This window comes from Anopheles darlingi, chromosome 3, assembly GCF_943734745.1.
Source record: "Anopheles darlingi chromosome 3, idAnoDarlMG_H_01, whole genome shotgun sequence".
Taxonomy (NCBI): domain Eukaryota; kingdom Metazoa; phylum Arthropoda; class Insecta; order Diptera; family Culicidae; genus Anopheles; species Anopheles darlingi.
In genome coordinates this window covers 49,572,042-49,582,041 of record NC_064875.1, presented here as the reverse complement: position 1 = coordinate 49,582,041, position 10,000 = coordinate 49,572,042, and the positions used below count along the sequence as shown (strand labels likewise).

At 53.0% G+C, this 10,000-nt stretch overlaps 2 protein-coding genes across 2 annotated transcripts in view; one reads left to right on the top strand and one right to left on the bottom strand.

Moving 5' to 3' along the window:
• LOC125956531 (la-related protein 1) overlaps positions 1 to 5,974 on the bottom strand; it is a 12,098-nt gene extending 6,124 nt beyond the window's left edge. Inside the window, exons 1-5 of the mRNA XM_049688513.1 lie at positions 5,781 to 5,974; positions 2,558 to 4,013; positions 1,643 to 1,871; positions 1,436 to 1,554; positions 1 to 1,276 (exon numbers count right to left, since the gene is read on the bottom strand). The exon at positions 1 to 1,276 is cut by the window's left edge and continues 46 nt beyond it. Of these exons, the coding sequence (XP_049544470.1) occupies positions 1 to 1,276; positions 1,436 to 1,554; positions 1,643 to 1,871; positions 2,558 to 3,634 (2,701 nt within the window). The 5' untranslated portion in view covers positions 3,635 to 4,013; positions 5,781 to 5,974. The remainder of the gene's footprint in view (positions 1,277 to 1,435; positions 1,555 to 1,642; positions 1,872 to 2,557; positions 4,014 to 5,780) is intronic.
• Positions 5,975 to 6,142: 168 nt separating this feature from the next.
• Positions 6,143 to 10,000, top strand: part of LOC125956530 (zinc finger FYVE domain-containing protein 26 homolog) — a 7,736-nt gene continuing 3,878 nt past the window's right edge. The window contains exons 1-2 of the mRNA XM_049688512.1: positions 6,143 to 6,362; positions 6,434 to 10,000. The exon at positions 6,434 to 10,000 is cut by the window's right edge and continues 2,493 nt beyond it. Of these exons, the coding sequence (XP_049544469.1) occupies positions 6,303 to 6,362; positions 6,434 to 10,000 (3,627 nt within the window). The 5' untranslated portion in view covers positions 6,143 to 6,302. The remainder of the gene's footprint in view (positions 6,363 to 6,433) is intronic.

The following is a 10,000-nucleotide window of genomic DNA, read 5'->3' as shown; positions in this document are numbered from 1 at the left end:
TCAACGGTGCACCATTGTAGTAAAAGGTGCTCAGATAAGGCATGATGAACGCTGCTTGGTCGGATCCGATTTTGGTATTCATCGCTCCAAAATCTGCGAACTCCTGTCCCGAGGTACCATTTTCTCCGGCCACCACAACAATGCTGCCAGCACCACCACCACCAGACAAACCCCGATCACCAGCCATCGTGCGACCACTGCCTACGCCAGTGCGCACTGGGGCGCCCCCTCTCCGGTAGCCACCCATACCGCGCGCAATGCGTCCACTTCCACGTCCACGATAACTCGGTGGAGGGCCACCTCCGCGTGATGATCGCAGTCGATTGTTTACACGTGCAGGAGCTGGCCCACCACGCGGTGGTACCGATGGTTGTTGTTGCTGTGGTGATTGCTGCTGCTGCTGCTGCTGCTGGGGTTGCTGTTGCTGTTGCTGCTGTTGCTGCTGCTGGTGCTGCTGTTGTTGTTGCTGCTGCTGCTGTTGCTGATGTTGCGGCTGTTGCTGCGCCTGTGGTGGCTGCTGATGCGTGCTACTCGATTCCTGATGCCATCCAGCGCCACCCTCATCGTAATCCTCGTAACGACGACGTCGTGGCGTGCGTTCTCTCCGCGCTCGTGATTTCGGTAGTTCAATTTCCAGAGGAACCCATTTCTGCTTTGGCCCTTTACGATTGGCTGCTCCTCCAGCGGCACCTCCATTTATCTCTTCACCGACAACTCCTCCTCTGCCACTTTGTGGACGAGTGCCTTCATTCTCTGTTCCAGCTCCCTTGGCTGGATTATCACTTCCGGTCGTTGCTGCGGCGACAACAGTAGCACCACCACCAGCAGTGCGTGCAGTCTTTGATGAAGCTTCACCCGAAGCAGTTGAAGCATTTGTCGTCTTCCCGGCACCCTCGGTGGCTACCGAGGCACCAGCAGCCACCATTTCACCGGATTTTATTGCATTTTTCGTGATGGCATTGGTTGACGATGATTTTGACGAAGCAGCAATAGATACACTTCCACTATCATCTGTTGCCGCTAGTTCACTCTTTCCTTGCTTTTTCGGCGAGTGTGGCAGCGATAATGATGAGGATGATGATGTTACAGCACCAGCCGCACCAACTTCGATTGACAATTTCTGAGAGCCTCCACTTGCAATAGCTGCTCCGGTAGACGATGTCACCTTCGTTGGTGGCATCACCGTTGACTCGTTTACCTTTTTCGTACCCTCGTTAGCCGTTCTCTTCTCCCCCAGCGATGGCCATTCGCGGCTGTTGGTCGTGAAATCCGTGGACTGGTGAGTGTGTGTGTGTGTGTGTGTGTGTGTGACGGTCGTTGTTCACGTCAGCGCAGAGCAAGAAAATTACAACAAAATAACAAATTATTTTATTATAATCCTATTTAACGTAGAGCGGTAGCGGTAAATGACCAATCACCGGCTGCTCAAAATTACCTTTGCGTTGGATTTTTTTTTCTCGGATCGACTGCCACCAGTGGCAGCACCTACCGCAGGAGGAGCCGATGGTTTACTGTTGCTCGGGACGATAACTACGTTTTTGTTGTTACCATTTCCTGTTTAAATGAATGCACAAAATGAATACGTTAATGCTGGAAAGGCGGCGAGAAGACGAAGAAATCGTTTGCATGGTTCCAATTTTACCTGAAGCACCTTTGCTGTGGTTCTTGATTTTTTCACCCGTTCTTTCTTCGACTGCTGCTGCGGAACCGCCACCGCTTGCCACGATAAGAGAAGATGGCGGTACTGTAGACCCGGCAGTTGCCAAAGTGGTACCCGAAGATGATGGAGGCTTAACGTTCGATTGGTTTGACTTGGCTTGAGAAAGGATCTCGTTCAGAGGAATAGGCGCTGGTTCCACCGTAGGAGTTACCTAATTTGTAAACGTCAACAAAGAATATATAACCGGAATTAACTTAATGAAACCATCCTTCACTTCCGTGCATGTATCGATAAAAAACCTTATTGAAACATTTATGGCTCGACAAAACGAAATTTATGATTACGCATAAGTGTATGCAGAAATGACGGAAGGATTTTTAAGACAAAAAATGACCAATTTTGAAGACAAAAATTATGTTCATTTGGGTCATGACTTCCATTAACAGAATATCCTCTTTCAGGCAAGTTTTAGGTTCAGTTCGACGAAACAATAGTCGACAAGTGCAAATCTGATCGACGCAAAAAGGTGATAATCTGACACAGCAAGCCAGGCCGCCTGGAGGGTTTCGCCTTGTTTGCAGCTTTTCCAAGGTATCCTTCTTGGCTTTGACAGCATGTGAATATACATGTGTGCTAGAGATTATTTGCGCTTGGCGTTCTCGCTTGGTGTACCCGATGCAAATCCAGCATTCATCAATGCTATTTTCCAAGCTTACAACTCGACATGATTATTGCGCGATGAAGCATTCATACTCGTTTTAGATGATCTAAAAAAATGATATCTCTGTCAAACTGGAGAGATTTCTTGGTCAAACCGACAAAAAAAAGGAAAGGCTTTCACCTGCACTATCTCGAAAGCAGTAATATAAATCTGTTTGAATTTGTTTCCCATCTTACCTTCCACGCGTTCACTTTGGGCAGTGGTGCTTCGACAAACTTCTTCGCTTCCTCCTTTCCACGCTCCTCCTCATCCGAAGGTGGTGATCCGGATGCCCCGGAGGCAGCCCCTGCCGTGCCGCTGCCACTCACCAACTGTTGATGCTTGTTGCTGTTTCCATTGTTCTCCGAGCTCTCAGAGGCTACTTTATCATCCTTAACCGCATCGAGAGCATTTCCATGGGTACGGTTTCGGTCACTGGATTTGCGTTTACTATCCTTCTTGTATGGGCCACCGGTGCCACCATTACCACCCGACGAAGTGTGTACCTGATGCTGTGGATGCGGATGCGCTCCACCATCGGCTACTCGATCGATCCCCTTTCCACCTTTACCATGGGACTGCTGCTGCTGTTGTTGCTGTTGTTGTCCAGCCGACGCCGGACCTCTTCGTCCAACACCTCCCCCTCTCCCATTGCCACCTGATCCTGCAGTACCAGCGGAGGAGGGCTTTTCTCCGACCACCGTTCTACCGTTACCTCCAGCAGCCGTTGCACTTGCAGTACCCGCCGCCGCAGAACCAACACCACCACCACCAGCAGCAGCAGCGGCGGCGGCGGCGGCGGCCGCGGCAGCTGCCGCTTTCGCTTTTCTATCGCGCTTGTGATGCGAAACGACCGGCACGAAGTTTGCATCATCCTCGTCCAGCTCGTCGGTTCTAGCTTCTGGAGCGTCTGGAGCGCTGGGTGGCGTGTCTCGTGCGCCTTCGCCGCCACCGGCCGGCGAACTCGCCACCGTTACGCTGACCATAGTGTCCTTGGTCGTAGCGGCAGCAGCAGCAGAAGTAGCCCCGCCGCTGCCGCAACCGACACTGCTGCTGGGCGCTTTACTTTTACCGACGTTTCTGGCAGTGGGCACCGCGGACTGGCCACCTTCACTGCCAATGTTTTCCTTGTTGTCGGTGGTCGTCTGTTGATTGGGCGAATCCTTGCTTTGCTCCTTTAAGTTCAGCAGAACATTGGCATAGGAAGAGCTGGACGAGTTGTTGTTGTTACCGGTGTTGCTGGTGCCGTCCGACACCTGTGAAGAAGCCATCATTGCTGCTACAGCTGGTGTACGTTCGTGGGCAATGAGTTCCCGGGCAGCAGAGGGGTGGTCTGCAACCCGTGGCAGGGTTACCTATCTGGTGATGGTGGTGCTCCGTTGCCGAAGGCTTTGTTGCCTCATACAGTCCAAAGGAGCAGCAGGACACAGGGAATACGGTGGGTTGGTTGCGTTGGAAGCAACTGTGGCGGTTGGTTTCTATCCTCCCTTCCTTTCTTATCACACGGCCACACTATCACTCGCACACATACACACAAACATGCACACACACATTCACGCGCACTCCCGGAACACCGCCTACTGCGATTTCCACACGCCGCCCGAGCAGCAGTCTACTCTTCGCGTCTCCTGCAATGCTTAACTACACGCTGACCTGCACCAGGAACAGAAACCGAACAAAAAAACAACAAATTAGCCAAACCGATATCGAAGCAACCTTGACAGTCACACCGCACCGCTGCGGTCCACACTCGCGTTCGTTTCCGGTTCGTTCCGCCCGATTTTCGCGACAAAAAATATATTATATCCACCCCGAACGGTCACTTGGCCGGCCGATACGCACATCCCGGCTTCCGCTAAGGATAAGGATCTACTTTCCTCGTTTCCCCCGTTCCCCCCGTTCCGGTTTGCAGCTGCCACCCCCAGACACGTGGTAGAAGGTTCGAACAACCGACCATCACACACCAAACACGCTGCTGCTGCTGGCGCTGTCAAAACGGGGGATGGTCGTCGGAAATTTGGCAGAATGACAACGCGACGGACGACGGGCAAAGAGGACGAACTCGACACCGCACGCACACACAAACACACTCGCGAACACGCGCGCGCGCACACGCACGCACGCACTACCGAGAGCAAAACACACATGCACGGACGCACGCACGCACGCACCAACACCAGCAGTTCGGGTTTCGTATCAGAATTCGAAAGCACACATTTTTCGACTTTATTTTGAGCGCAATCAACACACACCCCGCTTCCACGCGGGCCACGCAAAGAACAAGAAAAAGAAGAGGCCGCAGCGAGCGACGACAGCAAGAAGAAGCATAAAAATCGAAACGTAATGAAACCGGACGATGGACGGACGGACGGATGGTGGAGGGGAAAAAAGAAAAGGTTCTCAGCGGCGACCGGTGGCGACTGTTCCGGACGGGTCTCAGCGCACCCGCAGATTGATGAAGGAGGAGGAGGACTGGTGTCGTCGTCGTCGGTTGGCCAAACGTTATGACCAAATATTGATATTGTGCGCTTCGGAAAAAAGAATCATCCCACTGAACCCCCATTCCGCCGTACCGTGTGCCGTGATGACATAATTACCATACAGCAGCAGCAGTAGCAGCAGTAGCAGCAGCGCCTTCAGCCCCAGGCTGCCAGTCGCCCGACCAAACCGACATCAACTCTCCTCCTTATTCTAGCTCCTTCCTCCGCAGTCAGATCTCCTGTCCCCGAGACCACCCCTTCCTGACCTGCCCTGTTCTGGTCGCGGTCGATCGGATCGACCAAGGGCTCTCTGTGTGTGAAGGGTTCTGCCAGTTCTATTTTCTTCTCCGTCCTTCGACTCTCGAACGTGGTGGTTCGAGATGGTGTGACGAACACCGTGCACGGTGCGGCGGCACGTGTGTGACGTTTCTGGTGGCGAACCGGAGACCGGATCGGCGGAGACCACAGGACACCCGTCGCGGAACGCACTTCTGCTGGAACCTAGAACTGCACACACCTTCACCTTCCCTCGGCTCACGAGTCCTTGGTGTGCGGAGGGAGGACACAGAGGACCGCAGGACACTTTGCAACGGCTTCGGGGTCTCCTTTCCTTTTCACGTGTCTCCGGTGTCTCCGGTGTGCTTCTGTCACTTTTGCTGCTCTATTTTACGCTCACCCTGTCTCGCTCGCTCCCGTTCGCACACTCAAACACAGCCTACTTGCGTCTCGCTCTGGGGTTCTTCCACACACTTTTCCGCTGAACACCACGCGTCCCCAGAAAGTCCTTAAATTCTGCGGCACTTCACCGTCGTCGTCGTCGTCATCGTCGTCGCCCTGAGCGGCCACTCGAGGAGGTGGAAAAGTGCGCACCACACTGCACCGACAAAAACCCCGGGGTCGCCTGCACGAGCGCACGATGCGATTCGGGCAATTTTCTTACTTGCCTGCCAACCGGGGGAGGGCTAAGCCGATACACTGTATTCCATAGCGATCGCGAGCTAGACGCGCCGATTGCCGCTGGATTGCCGTTCCGTTTGCTTTGGTTGCCGCACACGAGATTTAACGCCAAAGTTTGTTTCCCCCAAGAAAACCACGTTTTCGTGAGGAGCTGAGCCCGATGACTTTTTTTAGGTTAGTAGCTGTCAAAATCGAAAATCGCGCACGCACGCACACGCACAAACACACACTCGGCGGATTGAGCTATTTTGAGCGCAAAGTTGCCCCGGCAGCAGAAAATCGCCCCGGCAAAAGAAAAATGTTGAAAGTCAAAAAAATCTAGTCCAAAATTCTCTGCCACTGGCACGTGTGTCACCCGCTTAAGCGGGTTGTGTGGTGGTGTGTGAATTCGAATGTTGCTTTGATTTGGGCCCTGGATCAGCTGTTTCCCAAACGCCCCCGCGGTGCTCGGTGGTGGATTCTAATACACTCGTTTTAATTTAGTGATGTAAACGCGGTGTCCGAGATGGAAAACTTTAACGAATACTGGGAGCTGCTAGCTGATCAGCGGGACTCCATTGCTAAAGTAGATCGTGCTGTTCTGGGTTCGTTTGTGCGGCGTAATTTTAATTGCGTTTCTTCCCTCAACCCACGCAGGAGATCATCGCCTACTACAAAACGCTAGATGATCGAGAGGATGGTACCGAGCTATCGGAAGCGTGTCGTGCTTTTTTGCAAAAGAATCTCCTCATTAATCCGTACCCGACCTGCCAACTGCTGAAGCTACTCGCTGCTTCGCGGATTCCGGGTAAAAATGCTTCCATCTATGAAATCGCGACGGCTGCGGTGCTGGAATCATTTAGTGAGGATCTGGCCGCCACCAAACGCTACAGTATCCTCGCCAATGGGCTCGTATCGATGAAAGCGCTCACCGGGCTGAAAATGCGCATCACAGATGCCCTAGATAAACAACAGATCGACCTGCAGCTGCTCGTGCTGGCCGTATTTGCTAGACGAAGCTTCAAATTGCTGCTACACTTGCTGCCCGAGCTGTCCGGAATGTTGAAGCAGCATCACACAGCCGATGCTATCGAGGGAAAGCAGCATTTCCTCCATCGTTTGCTGGTGGACGACCTCAGCGCCGGCCTGAGTCTGCACCAGCACAAAAGCCACTTCCACTTTGTGCGACAAGTTGTGGAGGCCAACAGAATCACCGGTGGATCCTTTGGCTTATCAGATGAATCTTTTGAGCCAGTCGTAAAGGCCGCCGACATCGGACGGATGTATCTTTTAGCGTACCAAGTCGAGCTGAAGCGCTGTGCGATGCTGAAACGTGCCTTAGTCATCGACGAGGAGCGGCTGCCTGTGGCCGAATATGCACATCATACCTCGGTGCTGGCGCTGCTAGTGAAAAGCCAGGCAAATGTACTGGATTATGATTTCACGGTGCTGATCGATGTGGTTCTTAAAAATCAAATAATGCTCGAGGAGATAGAAACATCGCAGACTCATCAGGCTCGTGAAAACGTCGAATCCATGAACGCGTTACATCTGCAGACGATCATTGTGCTGTACAAAGCTATAGAAACGTCCCAAAGCGAAGCGAACGGTAGCGAACAGCAGCAGAACAGTAGCAGCATAATCGAAGCGCAGCTGAAAAGTTTGCTCAAAGAAGCCGATTTACCGACCTTCCTCGATATCGTAGAGTCCATCCTCACGTTGCTGTTTGTCCGGAGCGATACCATGGTCTCCAGCAATGGCTCCGGCGATCGTAAGCATTTCCTGTGCAGCTTTGCGCTGCTCAACGTGATCGCCTCTTCCGTGAAAACGATCATGATAACGCGTAAGCACTCGGAAGCGAGCGATAAGCTTTGTCACCGTTTTCAGAAGCTGTTCGAGCTGGTCAATGACATGTGCTGGCGGTTATCGCTGTTTGTTGATACGACGGCAGTGCCTGTACGGAAGCAGCACCAAGCGAACGCGCTGATTCAGCTTACAGTTCCCCCTCCCATACCGACGGCCATGACTCATACTACGCACGCCATGAGCGAATCGGGAACGCTCGGAAGCGGTAGAGGCGGTGAGGTCCTCTACCGTAGCGTGGAATCGATGACGATCAGTGCGGATGGTGCACCGACTGGTGGTGTCTACAAACGTACCCATTACGGAACACTTCCGAGGCACAAGCCATCCCGGAAGCAATACAACCGTACTGCCGCCCCACCGAATCAAAGTGGCCCGTCGGGTGGGAGCAACAAAGAGTTGCTTCCGCAGCGATCACATTCCATCGGGAGCAAGGGCGATGAGCCGGTTCATCGGTTTGTGCGACCAACTGCGGTAGACGAACCGATCGCGAAGGATGAGCGCCGTGCGTTTACGAAGCTTTTTGCCACACCCGAGACGCTTGCCCTGGCATGTCTGACGAGCGATAAGGTAGCATTCGCTAAGCAGATCATCGAAAACTACGGCCTCCAGGAGCGGCCAGTCGGTTGCCTTGTGCAGCGCATGGAACAGATGGAAACGCTTAGCAGCAAGCTGATCGATTTGGTGCAAAAGCAAGAGCGAAGAAGCCAACCGGATTCTCCACCAAATAGCAGTGATAGCGACACGCTGCTGCACGATATTCGCACCAAGACCGCGGTTGGCTTCGAGGTGTCCAAGGTATTGAGTACGATCGAGACGTTTCTCAAGGCACAAACCCAAGGTACTGGGCGGGAGCTGCACGATAACGATGACGGTATTGGTGCCGTTCTGGTCGCACCAATGGACCGATTCGTTGGTCGCTATCCCTTTCTCGGGATGCACACCGGCAAGAATCTCCATCTCAGCCAGATCGTGGACATTGTGCTGACTCTACCATTCAAGTACGAGCTTAATCTGAGTGTCTACAACTTTCTGCTGAAAAATGTGCAACGCAACACACTCCGTGGCATGTCGGCCAGCACGATTAATGAGGGCAATGGTGCAGGCAGGGGGGGAATCGGTAGTGGAGCAGGTCCGTCGGTCGAGCCGTTAATGGTTGGCAACTTTGTGTCTTTCTTCGGCACTCTCATTGATACGATGCACATTGCGATCAAGACGGACAGCCAGCTGACGGATCATCGAACGATCGGTCAGCTGCTGACGCGTGAACTATGCCCCCTCGATGCGGTTGAGAATGGGCTAACCTTGAAACGTCGTGCACGGTTCCATACGATGGCAGCAACAGTACAGGTACAGCACATGGATCGATCCCCGCAGCTAGCACTCGATGGTTCGATATCACATGATCGTACCAGTCAGTTCTTACAGCATCTTCAGCAGCTGCTCCAATTAACTACCGCGTCAGGCGCTACGCATGGGTCCGATTCACTTTTACGTATCGATGTACGCAACATACTGCTAGATGCGCTACTGGATGGAACTACATCGATCACCGCACTCGCTACGATGACCGCCAAGTTGGGCATCAATATGGTGCAAACGATTGGTCGTTGGTTGCTGAGTGCTTTGAGTGAGTCAGCGAAAGAAGTAATCGGCGATGGAAAGCAGCATGTACTCTGGCAGTTTCTCGGCGAACAAAGTGAACTGTTGCGTAGGATTTGCTCCGCTCAAGTGCTGACCGATCAATCGGACAACAGTTCCACCTCACCTCTGGTGCAGTATAAACGATTACAGGAGAGGACTGGCGACCGAGAAGCGCTTCCTATACACTGCGATCAACTTTGTTCGTCGCACCGCCAGTCTGATCCACTGTTTCCACTGATCAGTAGTGATCGGCCGTTCTGCTGTTTGCTGCTAACCCGAGAGAATGATACTGATGATGATGTGACACGGGAGAGTTCCCGGCCAAAGCATCTGCCGGTGCAAAACCGTCGTCTCGCGAACTGTTCGGTTGACGACCAAGCGATCGCACTGCTCGAGCAGGTCGAACAGTTTGCAAAGGCTAGCGAATGGATCAGTGCCTCGGAGCACCTCTTGACGGCGATCAAGCGGCCGGCCTGCGAGGTGCAACTGCAGGAGCGGGCGAACGAGCTACGTATGTATGTGCGTGTTGGGGCGCTGCTACGATTGGAACCGCCGGAAGATTGGCGAAATGTCCGTAAACATTCGCTCGAGAACAGCAGCCACGTGCTGCAGCAACTGATCGAGCAGAGGGAGTACGCCGTGTGTACCGATTGGATCAAGCGGCATCCTATTGATCCGGATCGCGATCTTGAGATGTTCATGTACGCCGTACGTAAG